The following is a 16,260-nucleotide window of genomic DNA, read 5'->3' as shown; positions in this document are numbered from 1 at the left end:
CTGGCCATGGGATGAGGAGCTCTGACATCCCACGTTGCTGTCACTGCTGGTGGCTGAGTGGCTCCTAAAGCCAACAGGGCTTGAGAGCCAACCGGGAGCAGCCCAGCCCTGCTCTGTCATTGTGCAGGATCGGGTCTGCGCTGGAACTGAGGCACAGCCCATTGTGCATCCTCCTGGAACAGCAGTGTCCATTCCTGGCAGTGTCAGCTGTGCAGGGCGAGAGGGGTGTGTGGGTGATGGGGGTGAGCCTGACCTTCCATCCCTGATCCCTCAATAACCTGGGAGATCCTCCAGCCATTGATGTGCTGAGTGAGAAGCGGCATCGTGGTCCAGCACCCCACCCAGCAGCTCCCGGGGTCCAGCACCAGCCACTCCCTTCATGGGCGGTTCCTGCTGCCCTTCCCTGTGTCCCAGCCTGCATTCCCAGTCCCTGTGAGCTGTGCTTCTCTCCACAGCCCTGCCTGCAGTACTGGCCTGAGCCAGGGCTCCAGCAGTATGGCCCCATAGAGGTGGAATACATTTCAGGAGTGGCGGATGAGGACATCGTGTCCCGGCTCTTCCGAGTCCAGAACATCACACGGGTGAGCTGCTTTATAGGAATTACAGAATCCCAGGATGTTTTGGGTTGGAAGAGAACTTCAAAACCGTGTTGTTCCTTCCATGGGCAGGGAAACCTTCCACTGTCCCAGGTTGCTCCAAGCCCTGTCTAACCTGACCTTGGACACTTCCAGGGAGCCAGGGGCAGCCACAGTTTCTCTGGGCACCCTGTGCCAGGGCTTGACAGCTCTTCTGGTGGAGAAATATTCCCCTAATACCCCATCTAAACTTCCCATGATGCAGCTTGAGGCTGTTTTCTCTTTTTTATCACTTGTTACCTGGAAGAAGAGACAACCCCCACCTGGCTTCAACATTTCAGGGAGTTGTTGAGAGCAGTAGAATCCTTCCTGACTGCTGGGGTCTAACTCAGCTTCTGCAGAGGAGGCAGCCCCAGCTCTCCTCCTGCCAGAGGGGAACCTGTAAAATTGCCGTTGTTCCATCCTACCTTTCTGGAGTTCACAGCTCCTTGAAAGGTGTTAGAAAACTGCAGGAAGACCTTTTTCCTCCTGCCCGAAGGTCCATCTCTGCGCTGCCACATACATAGCACAGGATGGACACTCCACTGGCACCAGCAGAGCCCTTTCCCTGCAGGGTGAGAAGATTGACACAGATTTTTGCCCTTTGACAGTGTTGCATGGCTGGTTAAGCTTGCCTTGAAAGAAGAGAAGTGCAGGGCAGCAGGGAATGGATGTGGTGTGCAGAACCGTACATGGAAAGAAGCCAATTTACCTACAGATGCCAGCTGGGAGGAGGTGGCATCCCTGAGGTCTTTAAAGTCCTCATGGTTGCCAAGAGGCTGAGGCCAGTGCCCTTGTGAAGGTCACTGGGCAGATGGGAATTAGGGAGCTTGGAAGGGAACGTGTGGCTTGGCTAACAGCCCAGCTGGGAAGGTGCTTCAGCAGGGTGGCCAGGGCCAGAGGAGATAAATCCTGATTATCTGAACTCTTAACACAAGGAGGGTTTTGGTTCACACTCCCCGAGGGAGCATCTGGCATTTCCTGGGTGTCAGCACAAAATCCTACACCAAATATGCTCAGCTCTCAGGTGGTAGAATATACTCTGGGCTAAATTAAAATGCAGCGTGATGGAAATCTCTGGATGGATGAAGAGATTCCTCCAGGGAGCAGATTGCTGGAGCAGGGCTGGGAAATACATGGTGCCACTTTGTGCCAAGCCTTGCTGGAATGGAGATAGGCATTGGGGCTGTCACAAGTGCTCCAAAGCTTTCACCTCTCTTCAAAGCAGATCCCAAAATTTGCCTTCCCAAGCTGTCAAAGGAGTTTTCTTCTGTTTTAACTCCATTTATTTGTTTCCTTTTCTTCCTCTGCCTTCCTGGCTTCCAGCTGGAAGCAAAAACTGGAGCCTGGGGTGGCCAGTCCATCACAGGCACATCACCAGCTCACATCAGAGCTCCCAGAAAGGTTCAGAAAAGACCCTGTTTGAAACGTGCAGTTTGGAGTGGGCACCAAAAGCCCCCAACTCCCAGTCCCCAGGAATACCAATTCCCCCACAGGAACACCTGGTCCTGCTGGGCGGAGGAGAAGGTCTGGTGCTCATCCCATGCAGCAGGCACCCAAAACGGGGTGAAGGGAGCCCTCCAGAGCTGAGTGTCCCCCATCTGTGCCTGACCCCCCTTTCTCCTCCACGTGCTCCCCACACATGTGCTGCGAGCCCCAGGCTGTGTCTGGAGGGGGTGACCGTGGTCTCATCCCATCCCATACTCTGGGTGCTCCTGAGCAGGAGTCCCACATGTGCCCAGCTGAAGCCGGCTGAGCTCCGTGGATGTAATCCTCCTCCTGGATCCAGCTAACCAGATTAGGTTTCCAAACTAACCAGATTATCAGGTATTAAGCTCCCGCCTCCGTGGCAGCCTCTCAGCAGCCTCCTGGTTTACAGCGAGCATGGCAGAAGCACATCCCATGGATCTTTGGCATGCAAAGAGAAGGACGTGATGGAGAAGCCTCGGGGAGGCTCAGGGGCCTGGGAACAGGTTTTGGGGGATGCACAGCCCACGGTCTGTCAGGTCAGATAAACTAAGTCAGTGGAGTTCTCCTGGGTGGGATGGAGTGGTGGAATGAGTGTGAGCTGGAGGCAAGGGCTGAACCATCCATGCAAAAGCAGCAGGACAGGATTTTCCTCTCAGCCTCTACTGTCCATGCGTGGCAAACCCCTCCTGCCCTCTGTCAGACCTCCAGTGGATGTAAATGCGGGCAGCCATGGGTTCCAGCTGATGAGTTTTGCTTTTCCAGTTGCAGGAGGGGCACCTGATGGTCCGGCATTTCCAGTACCTGCGCTGGTCAGCCTATCGAGACACCCCTGACTCCAAGAAGTCTTTCCTGCACCTCCTGGCCCAGGTGGAGAGGTGGCAGAAGGAAAGTGGTGATGGCAGGACTGTGGTGCACTGCTTGTGAGTGTCAGCTGGGGAGGAGCAGGCTCTGCTGGGGGAGAGATACCTCCAGATTCCATGTCCACAGCTCTCCCTGGAGATCCTCCACAAAGCCCTCACTGGGGTGACTTTGTCCCCACATGGGGCCAGCTCTGCCACATGAGTTTTGGGTGAGGCACCCTGTGGTCATCTCCTCCATGAGATGGATGCTCAGCAGGGGTGACACCAGCCTGCCCTTTGTGCTTTGTGCCACCCCTGGCAGAGGTCCCAGCCCTGTCCCCACATCAGGTGTGTGTAACAGGCTCTGAAGGGACGTGGCAGGAGCTGTGCCACTCCCACCACCTGCTGCTCATTGGTGGGGAGGAACAGAGAATCATGGAGTGATTTGGCTGGGAAGGGACCTTAAAGCTCGTCTCATTCCAGTGGGAGAGACACCTCAGATTGCTCCAAGGCCTGTCCAGCCTGGAGATGGTCTCCACCCCGTGCTCCCAGTGAGACTGGCTCACAAACACTGTGTGTGTTCCCCTCGGATGGGACCCAGCACGTTCACTGATGGGGAGAGACAGCAGGCGAGCCTTTAATCAGAAACTAATTACAGCCTTGTCCATCTTTGTTAGCTGAAGGATAATTTGAGAGCATGCTTTATAAAGCTCTGGCATTGTGTTCTCTCTTCCTCTCCCCTGTTCCCATTGCTGTCAGGCTTCAGGTGTGGTGGTTTGGGAACAGGGGTTCAGCCCAGGATTTGGGGAGGTTCCCAGTGTCCTGTGTGGAATGTGGGGTGGTTCCTCCAGGCAGCAGCACCACCGTGTCACCAACCCAGGGTCACCCTGTGCGGGGCAGGAGGGACACGGCAGCTTCCCCAAGGTCACAAGGAGTTGATCCATGGCAGGGCTGGGACCTGAGCCCAAATGACCAAGATCCAGCCTTGATCCAAAAAGGTGTTTTCATGCTCTTGTGAAGGTTGGAGGGCAGGATCATTGTTCTGCCACCCCATGGAGCAGGTTCAGGTCCCCTGGTACAGGTACAGTCCCCTCTCTGGAACATCCCCTGGGACGTAGGGTTGGATAGAGAAAGGGAGACTTGGAGGGAGCAGGAAGGTGCTGATGCCACTAACGTGTGTGTTTGTCCCACCAGGAATGGAGGTGGCCGGAGTGGCACCTTCTGTGCCTCCACCATGATCCTGGAGATGATCAAGTGTCACAACATGGCAGATGTTTTCTTTGCTGCCAAGACGCTCCGCAACTACAAACCAAATATGGTGGAGACCTTGGTAAGCACCAGACCCTCCCTGTCCACTCTGGCTGCCAATCTTGGCATGGATGGGGATGCTCACCTCCCAAAACACTGCCTTTTCCACCCCAAATCCTGATGAGCATCCTGGCCATCCTAATGCCAGCACTGTGCTGGGTTGGGCTGGGAAGTGAGGCAGCCCCTCAGAGCTGCCTTGGGCTTGTTTTTGTGCTGCTGTGCCAGCATGGCCTCGGAGTCATTGATGGGATTGTTGGAAATCCTCCCCAGGAGTCATAAGGCAAAGTCACATTAACCCACAGGATGCAACTGTGGTTCTTTGGAAGGTTTGTGGTGTTGGGAGTAGTGCTGGTGTGGAGTCAGATACATTCCTGTTGGAAATGTAAAAGGGAATGAGCACTTGGAGTGAAATGAGTAGGTGGACAAGCTGCTGGGAGCAGTAATGCAGTGATGTGTCCCGAGGAGGAGGCTGGAGCTGGCAGCGGGTCAGGGCAAAAGGCCCCTGCCCTAATTCAGGCCCCTGATGATGGAGGAGGGGAGGGAGTGAGCGCGTGTCCATCTCCGTGCTGGAGGGATCCAGGTGCCTCACGATGTTTTAAAAGCAAGTCAGCTGGAAATGTTTACCCTGCTGGGATTATAAAATCCCTAAGTTGCAAAATGAAATGGTTTTGAGGAGGGGATGTTATTTGCATTAGGAATTAAAAGCTGAGGAGAAGGTGAGGGAGGGGGGAGGGATGCAGATAATGGAAAGATGATGCGACAAGCATGAAGCCACCAGACCCATTGGGCTAAATTGCAAAGGTATTAAAAAAAGGCGACGTTTCCCATCAGGACACAAGCCTCCTCCCGCCTCAAATGAACCTGAACTGGCTATTCTGGGAATCTCAATCTCCCAGAGTCACCGGGAGGCCGGATCCATGCCTGGTGTAAGGAGCTCAGCCTGGCAGAGAGCGCTTCCCGCTCCCTGCGCCGCTTCCCCCTCTGTTTGCCCCGGAGGTTATTTTTATATGATGATAAATGGAAACAATCCCATTCCTTAATCCAAAAAGCGTTATGTGCTTTTAATCTGGGCTGCCACAGCCTCCTTGCTTTGAAGTCCTCCTTCCCCTCTGCCCGCTCCCACCTGGGATCCTGTGGCTGCCCACCTGTGTGGGATAACAGGATTTTCCTGCCGGTGCTCAGGCTCCAATCCCTCTCCTGCGGCCAGGATCTGGGGAGATGAGCTCTCCCCTCGCTGCTGTCACACCCAGAGCGCTCCCACCTGATGTCCCAGTGCTTGTAGCAGCACCAAAATCCTGGTTTGTTTGGGCTTTTTCCCCCCACTCTGGCTGATTTTGCTCACTGGAGCAACATCTCCTGGGATGGGCACTGCCATGGTTGTGGCTCTCCCGAGGTTTTTGTGCTGTGAGTTGTACAAGGGTGGGAGAGCATGGGAACAGGTCATGGAAAGGACAGGAATGGTTGAGTCTGCCCAGCTCAGGGATTTTTGTTGTAAAACCAGGGGTCAGCCACCCTGGGTTTTCCCTTTGTGCAGCTGATGGGGAGTGAAGGTGGGAGAATGCTGACACTGTCCCTGGGTGCGTCAGAAAAAGATGGGAGAGCAAGAGAATTTGTGGTAAAGGAATGTCCTGGCAGCCAGGGAAGGGCATCTCCATCCACTCCAACCATGGATATTTCCCTGGGTGCTCTCCCTTTGTCCAGCCTCTGCTGAACTCAGAAACAAAAACTCAATTTCCTGCCTAAGGTTTTATTATGGACACCTCTGACCCCAGATTCCATCGTTCCCATGTCTCTGCCACCATTTGATTGACACATGTCAGTCACTGAGGTGATGTGCTTGCTGAACCCCCAGTGCTGGTTGTGTCTGAGGTGGTGAATGAAGGTAATTTCACAGTGAGGGGATGTTGCAGTCCTGGTCTCTGCCTCGGGGCAGGTGGAGGTGCCGTGTGTCCCCAAAATGCTGGTTTTCAGTGCATGGGGAGCTGTTGGACCTGGGCACCATGCCCCTGCCCCAGTGGGTGTCATTTGCCAAGAGGGGAGTTTTTCCTAGCTGTGGCTCAGCACAACTGTCGGGGGCCCCGACAGGCTGACAGGCGTTTCCTTAGGGCTGCCGACACGTGTTTTTCCTGAGATAGGGATAACTTTGGGAAATAGTTCCCTTAAGATGGTGACACCCTCTCTTCTCTCTCTGAACAGGAGCAGTACCATTTCTGCTACGACATAGCACTGGAATACCTGGAGTCCCTGGAGACCAGATAGCACCTGGCCATGAGAGGGGCAGCAAGGGCTTGTGCAGGGGCCATGCCAACCGTGCTTCCCAGCTGGACACTGTGTCCCTGCTTGGGGTGGGGAGGGAAACAGCAAAGGACCCACCAGGAAACTCTTTGGATCCAGAAAACGAAAGGAGGTGGAGATGTGTTGGCCGCTCTCCATCTTTCGTCCCTGCCCTGGGTGTGTCTGAGTGGGTGGATCCCACATCTCATCCTGTTCCTTGGAATCACAGCCTGGGGTTGCTGTGTGCAGGATGCAGCCCTGCCCTGCTGGTGGGTCTCTGAAGCTGCTGGAGAGGAGGCCAGGGAGGGAAGGAAGAGGAGGCCAGAAGGAGCTGAGGCTGTTTCCCAGCAGGGAAGGAAGGATGGATACTGGGAGTTGTTGCTCTTTTGTGTGTGCAATTGAAGCTGCTCCTCAAGGAGCCTGGAAATTGCTGGATGTTTCCCCTCGGTGGGACTCGCTCTGAGCCGGAGCAAAGACACCCCAGGAGCTCTTGAGTTTCTGCCCATTGGTACCACGAGTTTGATCCTGTTGTAGTTCTGTGAGTTCCAGCCCTGGACAGACAGGGAGGAGGGATGGAAAGGGTGGGGGACACTGGCCATGCAATGTCCCTCTGCAGGGATCGACTTGGACCCTCCTGGTGCTTTTGCAAAAGCTTTTGAGGGAATGGTTCCCCCAGCATCTCCACAGCTTCCTCTCCATCTGTAACAGTGAACTTCTCCTGATGTCCCACAGGCACTGGCCCATGGGTCTGTTCTTAACCCTCCCCTTGTGCATCACTGCATTTGAAGCAAAATCCTCAACATTTGGGTCCATCCCAAATACTTCTTGGATGCCCCCCCCTGGGCAGTTGCCTGTTGATGCTCTTGGCTGTTGCTGGGCCTGGTGGGGTGCGAGGATCAGTTTTGGGGTGGTGTTAGCTTGGGCTGAGCTGTGCCAAAGCTGTGGCTGCGTTAGGGCTGGACAGGGGAAGGTCCCCACACTCCTGTGCCACCTGAAGGTAGCTGATGCTTTTTAGCTCCATCCTGCTGCACGTGGATGTGAAATAGCACTTCTTCCATCTGATGTTGTGGTATTTACAGCGACTCTGCTCTCAGCCTGGTTGTAATAAAATAAACAGCCTTGGGAAGGTGCAGCCAGAGGGATCTAGGTCTGGGGTCTGCCTGGGGAACTGAGGGGAGGTTGGTTCTGTCCTGAGGGCCCGGCAGAACCCTTCACCATCAGTTTCTGGGGGGGATGGAGCAGAGCAGATGAGAAACTGTCCTACAGATGCTGGAGGTTTCACGTGGGCAACCCTGTCCTTCCTCTGCCATCCTTCACCCCACATCCGTGTTCCCCCATCCTCCAGCCCCACCTCTCATGGCAGGGGCAGCTTCCCCACCCTGCTTGCTGGGGGCTGGCGAGCCCTTTGCCAGGGAATTCTCCCTACGGAATCACGGTGGCTGCACAGCTGAAATGGCTGTGTGCTGGAGGAGCAAACCCAGATGTTTCCATCCATCTTCCAAGGGTGAAGGAGAGCAGGAGGAGCCATCCCTGCCCTCTCTCCCCTTGGACAATGCCACCGCTGTGGTGATGGGGATTTCAGCGTCCCAGACCCTTGGCTCTCTCACCTTCTCCCAGAGGAATTCACAGCCTGACAATAACTTATTCCAAGGGCTATATGACATCATTCCTTCCTTCTTTCCATCCTGCTGTCTCACCTGCCATGTGCCCATTCTGTCTCGTCACCAAGAGGTCTTTTTTACCCCCAAATGGTCCGGTAACACCAGTACCTGGCTACACCAGAACTCGCACTGGGATAAATTAGCATCCTTTTCCCAGTCCATATCTCTCCATAGACCTGTCTGTGCTGTCCTAGGGAAGGTGCTGCACGCTGAGTGCAGAAATTGTTGGATTTTGTATGAAAACGGCTGAGCTGAGCCTCTGAAATCCCTGGGAACGGGATTGTTTGGGGGCTGTCCAGCCCTGGGAGCTGGAGGGATGCTGCTGCCTGTGCCACCCACATCCTCCCTGTGGTCCAGAGGGAGGGAGCATCCCACAGGGCTCTGCAGGTAAAGTATTGCCAGAGAGAGGAAAAGGAGGAGAGTTGAAACCCCAGTTAGTCCTACAGAGATAAGAGACTGGAGGAGTTGTATATATGTTTTAAAATCAGGATTTTTTTTCCTTGTTATTTTATTTTGATACCTCCTTGCTGTGTGTCTTTGGATTTTTCGGACATCTCTGGTGAAGAGCAGATTTTGAAATCCAAGTGCTATAAAACCCAACCCATCTCCAACTCCTACTGAGATGCTCCTCTGACATGAGGCAAGGACATCCTGTACATAGGAATATATATATAGAAATCTATATATAAAAATATAAATACTGTTCTTAAGATGGATAATGTTTATTGGTATTACAGATTGGAGTGGTGCTTTTTTTTTTTTTAAATAAAAGAAAATGACAAAAAAAAGGAAAAAATTAAAACCCAAGAAAACCACCAAATTGGAACAGTTTCGTCTGTATGCAGTCAAAGTGATCCTAAAAGCTGGCAGCATCCCAGAGCTGGTGCCAAAGGGATTTGGGGCCATGAGGCAGCTCCACCATGGAGGAGGATGGAGCAGTGGGACCGAGGGAGGGACACGTCTGATGTGGATTGTACCACGCACATCCAGCTGTTGTTAACTGGTTTTTTTTATTATTATTATTATTATTATTATTTTGTTATATTGTTTTTGGCTTTCTTTCCTTTTAAGAAAATCAGTTGCGTAAATAAATGTTCCAAATTTGTGATGGCCTCTGGAGTTCTTTCCTGGCTCTGAGCTGGGAGCTGTGATGTGGGGAGCCCTGAGGTGCAGAAAAGCCTCTCTCTCAGCCCTGTCTTTTAGAGGGTATTTGTGGGAGTAGATTTGCAGGGCCAGGTTCCTACGAAGCCCTCATGGCACACGAGATGGGGTCACCCTGTGCTTCCAGGGCGTTGCTGTTGGTGCCTTCCTGGAGATCTTGGATGGGGCTTTCCCGGCTGCCCACGGCTTCGGATGGAAGAGGGGGTGTGGAGGAAAAACAGCCCCAGGGCATTTCCCAGCTGGAAAATGAAATCCTGTTGTAAGAAGAGCCTTCAGGAAAAGTCGCTGCATTGTCTTCAGTGATTTATTTATTACGAAGCAGCCTTCAGTTAAATGTGTTGTGATATGAAACGCTTCCAGTAACACTTGAGTCTTAATTTAATGGAGACCGAGGAAAAAAATCTAATTGACTTGTCAGGATTGTTTTTCATCTTTAATTAAGGCTCGTGAAGGAAGCAGTAATTACACTTTACTGATAAATAATAAAAAGGGGGATCGTGTAAATTAAAGCCAAGTCCTGCCCTTGGGACGGGCTCTGCGTGTGTGGGGTCAGCCCTGGCAGGGCTGTCCCTGGGGCTTGTTAAGGTGAAAAAGGGAGCAGTTCTCTGGGGACAAGGGTGGTGACCACTGCGTTTGGTGGCTCTCAGAGGCCCCGGGAGCTCAGGGGCGTGGGTGGCATCAGTGTCCTTCCTCACTTCATTCCTGCAACTTCTGGAAGAGGCGTGGACAGCGCAGAGAGCCAGAGGGCCTCAGAGCCAGGACAGGAGCAGAAGTCCAGGTGCTCCTCCTGTGGAGATGTGCTTCTGTCCCACCTCAGATTCATCAGTGTGTCCTGGTGAGTAACCTGTTGGGGATGGGATGGGATGGGATCCCTCTTTCCTTGTGCAGAGCCGGGAGAGCTTGGCATGGGCATGGCTGGAGGCACTCGGGTCCTGCTGCTGCTCTGCCAGGCCAGAGCCACTTAAAGGGAGCACTTTGCATGTCAGTAACTAATCCAAATACATGTCTAGTGCCCAGCTCTTGGGAGCTGCTTGCCAACTCCACACCTCCTTTGTGCTGTTATCTGCAGCACACATGCCTGGTAGAGCTGGTAATAATTTCCTTAAGCCGATGTCATGGTATTGTTGGAGATGACCTGGATATTCTCCTTCCATCCACAGGCTTGTTCCCTAATCCTGGCTGGCAGACAGCACTGGAAGTGTTGGGAGTTCAGCTGCAGCTCAGAGGGTGTCCAGCAGTTGCTGCAGAGGTGGCAGGTGGGGACCCCTGTCCCACCCCTCTCTATCTGCCCAGAGGGGCCGGTGCTCCCAGTGGATGCTCAGCTTCACCCTCACCAGCCCCACCGTGGCCATGCAGCCCCTGGAGAGCCCACAGCGCCCAGACCTCTGCAGGACACGGGGAGTGTTGTCAGGAGGGTGCCCAGACCTCACCCACCCAGGTACTGAGGGCCATGACCGAGGCTGCCAAAGGGATGGTGGGCGGGGATTTCTCTTCCTCTCCTCCTTCAGTGCTTCAGGAGAAACCATTCCCAGTGTAGCGATCCCACCTGGAGCCCCCATCCCCGTCCCTCCCAACAGCCCATGGCGCTTCAGCCCTCTGAGGTTTGGGAGGTTTGGGCTTGTTCCTTTTGCTGTGGCCTTTTGGAAGCTGCCTCGAGCCAAGGGGCAGAGCGGAGGCAGGGCTGGGGGAGGCTGCCTTAAACCCTCCTGATTAACCTCGGCAGATTAATTCATTAAAACAAAACCTAATTCAATTAATTCCAGCGGCCCATTTATCACCTGGGATGTCCCTGCGAGGCCAAGAGCTGTCGTGGCTCAGGCTGGGCTCATCCTCTCCATCCCCTCTCTGATCCCTGTCCTGCAGAGACCTTTGGAGCATCCATGGTGCCACAAACCTGTCCCACGCCCAGCCCCGGGTGCCAGACCATCCTTGCTCGGTTTGTTTTTCAGGCACAAGTGTGGGGAGGCCTGGGAGACCTTGTTCCCACGGGCAGCCTGGGGATGCCCGGGGCTCTCCATCCACGGTGGGCACAGGGAGCAGAGGCTGAAGAGCCCATGGATGGACCGTGATCCGGCAGCACAGGCACTGTGCTCTTCAGAGGCTTCCCACCTCTGCAGCGTTCTTAGTGCTGTGGGAGAATTTATTTAAGCAGCCTTAACTGGGCTATAATCTCTATGCTGCTCGTGTCACCTCTAAATGTTCCATCCAAAGGCTCAATGGGAAGAATTTGTATTTTGAAATAAATATCTCCTCACGGTGTGCAAAATATCTAATCATGTATTTATCTTTAAGTGCTTCCAAAAGTCAACATAATTATTCCAGTCCCATTAAGTTTAATTTGCAGTAAATTATGCATTTAGCTTTAAGTTGAGGTTGTTGGTTAGAGTCAAGATAAAGCTCTTGCTATTTATAATGCAGTGTTTCAGCACGGATACAAAACACAAATGCTTGGACAAGAAAATCCTGCTCGGGAAGTTTGGGGAGAATTTTAAATAAGGAGTTTAACAAAAAATGTCTGTAGAGTGAGTGTCTAATCACAGATGTGTGAGCACACTCAGTCAACTAAAATGAACTCCCAAACAGATTCTGGAGGCCTGGGCTGCCAAAACAATTTTCCTCTGGCTAAAAAAATTGATATTTTTTTCAGGACGTGGTTTTGAAAAACAAATTAATCATTTCACTTTTCTCTTAGTGTCATGTCTTTGAGGCTCACGGGACAGGGAAGGTGTTCCTTCTGGAAGAGGTGGAAGAGCTTTAACCTGTGATTTATCTGTGGTCTCAGGTGTCTCTGCAGATTAACAGCAGCAGGGAATTGATCTCCCCCTTCCTGAACAGCCTGGGGCCCTTGGAGTCCAGAGGGGATCTCTGATGGACGTGGTGGGGGCTCAGTCAGCCCTTCCACATTAATGGCTCTGCTCCCAGGCCTCCATGGATGGACCCGCATCTCCATGTGCCAGACCCTCTGCATTTCAGGGTCAATGGCCACGTGACAATTTCTTTCCAGGCTCACAGGAGGTGAAGAGGGCGATGGGAGGACCTTCAATCCCAAAAAACCTGCCTTGGTGGAGCCAGTGGATTGAGAAATGCCTGTTTGCTGGTGGGCTGGAGGATGGTCCTCCAGGTAAGACAGGAGTGAAGTTTGCCAGCAGTTCGATGTGCACATCCAGATCCCTCAGTGCTTCACCTCTCCCTTCTGAAACCCAGCCTGACTTCATCTGAGCTGGAGCTCTCGGGCTGCTCCCCTGGCTGTGGCATCCTGGGGACGGGCTGAGGGCAGCCCCTGTGCCAGGCACGTCCCATCACTCGCTGTCACCCTAGGGACAAGGATGCTGCACCCTCTGCCCTGCCCTGCGCTGCGCTGCCTGGCTCTGGCAGAGCTCCGGGACAAGGCCAGCGCGGTGCCAGCGAGGCAGGACTCAGGGCACAAGGGCTGCTGCTGCCCGTGCAGAGGGCCCAGCTGGGAGCTGGAGCTGCCAGGACTCTAAAGAGGAGGCTCCGAGCCTGGCTCTGGACGTGGCTGCCTGTCCCTGCCGGTCCCAGTGGCACGGGGGAGTCAGGTGCTGGCAGAGGCACCGTCCTCCGGTGACCCGGCACACAACACCTCAGGGGCTGCCCATCGATCCAGCTCTCTCCATTCCGGAATGGATGGTGTTTAAAACAGCAACAAAAAAGGAAATATGGAGCAGCTCGTCTCTCCCTGCTCCGTGGGACACTCAATGAGGTTTGAAGAGGGATTGGCTGACTTGGCGTCTCCGGGATTTTTGTTTTTACAAAATTAGATTCATTAGGAACGTCTGGCTGGGAACTTGGTCTCATAGCCTGATTTTTTCCCTCAGGATTTACATCAAGAAGTGTCTAGGTCATGGCAGGGAGGCTGGAGTGGCTGTGGGAAGGGCTGGGATGGGGAAAGCTGTCCCTGAGGATGTGCTGGTGGCTCTGCAGACCCCTGGGAATTCACTGGGGTTCTGGCAATGGGGGCTGTTGGGGTGGAATTCAGAGTTTTTGCTCCAAGGCAGGATTAGTAAGTGTTAAGAGGTTTTCCTGTGTAAGCCTGCACTGACGTCCTGCCATGCATCCACCCCAGCTTCCCTGGATCTCCCTTCTGCCTCCCTTGCACCTCCCTGGGGAGGTGGAGGAGCACCAGGGGGTCAGGCAGGAGCCTCCTCTGAAACTAGGACTCGAGCACTGAAGTGTAGAAACTTTTCCAGAATCATTTCACAGCAAATTTCACACCTTAATTTGGTTTGGGTTTGGTTTGTACTATTTTTCTTCTTTTTTATTTTGTGTTAATTTTTTTTAAAGGAGCACATATTTTACCCTGTCAAAAATTTCTCCTGACTTGTCACTAGAGACCAAATCCTTCTGGGCATTTCTCCAAGAACCCTTCCTGAGCCAGCCCCTGGCTCCTGTCTCTGCAGCTGTCATGGGGATCTCCCAGCCAAGCCCAGAGATGCTGTCTGAGCCCCGTTATCCACGTGCTGCTCTTGCCAGAGCAAACAGGGACTCTGGGAATGTGCTTGTGCTGGAGAACAGGGCCATGGCCCCTTCCAGGGATGTGGTTTAGTGGTGGATTTGGCAGTGCCAGGTTCGAAGTTGGACTCCATGATCTTCGAATCCTAAATCATGGAATGGTTTTGATTGGAAGCACCTTAAAGCCCATCCAGTGCCACCCCCTCCCATGGCAAGGACATCTCCCACTGTGCCAGGCTGTTCCAAGCCTCATTCAACCTGGCCTTGGGCACTGCCAGGGTTCCAGGGGCAGCCACAGCTGCTCTGGGCAAGCTGTTCCACCTTTTCTTACAGGTGTTTAACAGCCTGAATGTCTCCGTGGTTCCATGGCTGTGGCTCCCAGCTCCCCAGGGCTGTCTGCAGACCCAGCCCAGCCCCCAGGTGCTGCAAACCAGGGCCAGGAGGAGGCTGGGGAAGCAGAGAGGAAATGCTGCCTGCATCCAAATCCATGAAACACCCAGGAGTTCCACACCGAGGGCTTGCAGGTGATCTCTAGAGCGGGTCAAGCTGCTGGGCAATGCCAAGGTATGAACTTCCCATCAAATCACGTTCTCCATTTTGCTTTCTCTTTCCTGAGAGGTCTCAAAGACCATTAAGGGAAGCAGGAGATGTTTGCAAGGTTAAGAGGTGCAGCATCTATCCTCACCAGAAGGTTTGCAGTAATTTACAGCTGCAGGCAGCCAATGCTCTTCATGGGGGGAAGGGAAATGCAATTTAAGAGAACACAAATAAATAAGAAACCACAGCAGCCAACACTCTGATTTAATCCCAGCCCACGAGAAAGATTTATTCTGTTATCTGACAGTTTGATCACTCCAGGAATCCCATAGGTCAACCCATATCTACTGTTATTATCTCTGGGCTGTTTCCACCAAGATGCACAGGGAAGATTTGTGAAAGAAATGAACTGAGGAGGGCATTGATAGGAGTGTAATGGAGGGGACCCCCAGGGACCGTGGTCTGGGAGGTCACTCCAGTGCTGCTGCTCCATGGCCTGGGTGGGCTGTGAATGGACAGGACACCCTGGGTTCCCCCAGGACTGCAGAGCTGGCCATCCCAGTCTGTTATCCCAGTCAGGATTGCAGAGCTGGCCATCCCAGTCTGTTATCCCAGTCAGGATTGCAGAGCTGGCCATCCCAGTCTGTTATCTCAGTCTGTTATCCCAGTCAGGATTGCAGAGCTGGCCATCCCAGTTTGTTATCCCAGTGTCAGGATTGCAGAGCTGGCCATCCCAGTCTGTTATCCCAGTGTCAGGACTGCAGAGCTGGCCATCCCAGTCTGTTATCCCAGTGTCAGGATTGCAGAGCTGGCTATCCCAGTCTGTTATCCCAGTCTGTTATCCCAGTCTGTTATCCCAGTGTCAGGACTGCAGAGCTGGCTATCCCAGTCTGTTATCCCAGTCTGTTATCCCAGTCAGGATTGCAGAGCTGGCCATCCCTGTCTGTTATCCCAGTCTGTTATCCCAGTCAGGATTGCAGAGCTGGCCATCCCAGTTTGTTATCCCAGTCAGGATTGCAGAGCTGGCTATCCCAGCTGGTTATCTCGGAGGCTGCTGTGTGGAGCTGCTGTGGGAGGAACTGGAGAACCTTTCCATGGATAAAAGCCTAGTGGGACACCAGTGTCAAGGGCCTGGAATTGCTGGGAGCCAGGCAGGTGCTGGCAGGAAGCTTTGCTGCTCCCGATGCCTCTTGTTTCAGGTGCCAGAAAAGGGTCATTGGGAAGAATCCCTTTAAAACCCCAGGGAATAAAATGCAGGTTGGAAGCTCGTGAGGCACCTGCACCGTGATTCCAACCCCGTGGCTCTCCCCTTCCCCCTTCCCAAACCCCCTGTCTCCTCTCTTCCACCTCTCTGGGTAGAACCACTAAAAACACCCTCTTTGGCACTTCTTTGCCCATTTGGATTATTTTCTGCAAATTAACCCTTTCTCAGCTCTTCCCCACTTCTTCCTTCGCTAATAATTTCCTGCTGCAGAGTGTGCCTTTTGCTGTTGGAGCTGCCTGGGAATGGCACCAAAAAGCCACGGGAAGCTCTCCCACGCAGTCAGGCACGTAGCCACAGAGACATATGCAGGGGGAAGTGCATCCTGTTCCAACAAACAGCCGGAGTGCAGAGACACAAACACACACAAATAAACAGGCTCACACCCTCCAGTGCACCTGAAACGTCCACACAAGCAGATGCTTGAGCGAGCCTGGCTGGAGCCACTCAGTCACAAAAATGCAGGTGGTAGTACAGAATTCCCCCTTCCCTGCTCCCACAGCAAGAGAAAACGTAAAGCTGTGACACAAATACCTTGAATTCCCTGCACTGGCTGCCCTGGTGCCAGACCATTTGGCAAAGGTCCCTCTTGGTCTGAGTTTCTCCGGCTGAAATCAAATATTGCCAAGCTCCAGAAGCTGAGGTTGTTTGCAAACCTGTCCTTG

General features: G+C 53.3%; 1 protein-coding gene across 4 annotated transcripts in view; it reads left to right on the top strand.

Annotated features, from left to right (window-relative positions):
* Window positions 1-9,245, top strand: part of PTPRU (protein tyrosine phosphatase receptor type U) — a 56,754-nt gene extending 47,509 nt beyond the window's left edge. For all 4 annotated transcript variants that reach the window (XM_040086047.2, XM_040086050.2, XM_040086049.2 and 1 more), the window contains 4 exons: window positions 456-581; window positions 2,847-3,004; window positions 4,118-4,253; window positions 6,428-9,245. In XM_040086047.2, the coding sequence (XP_039941981.1) occupies window positions 456-581; window positions 2,847-3,004; window positions 4,118-4,253; window positions 6,428-6,490 (483 nt within the window). In that variant the 3' untranslated portion in view covers window positions 6,491-9,245. The remainder of the gene's footprint in view (window positions 1-455; window positions 582-2,846; window positions 3,005-4,117; window positions 4,254-6,427) is intronic.
* The last annotated feature ends 7,015 nt before the right edge of the window (window positions 9,246-16,260 follow it).

Source organism: Hirundo rustica, chromosome 25, assembly GCF_015227805.2.
Source record: "Hirundo rustica isolate bHirRus1 chromosome 25, bHirRus1.pri.v3, whole genome shotgun sequence".
NCBI classification, from domain to species: Eukaryota; Metazoa; Chordata; class Aves; order Passeriformes; family Hirundinidae; genus Hirundo; species Hirundo rustica.
Note: the sequence above shows the minus strand (reverse complement) of the source record. Positions and strands in the feature narration are given on the sequence as shown.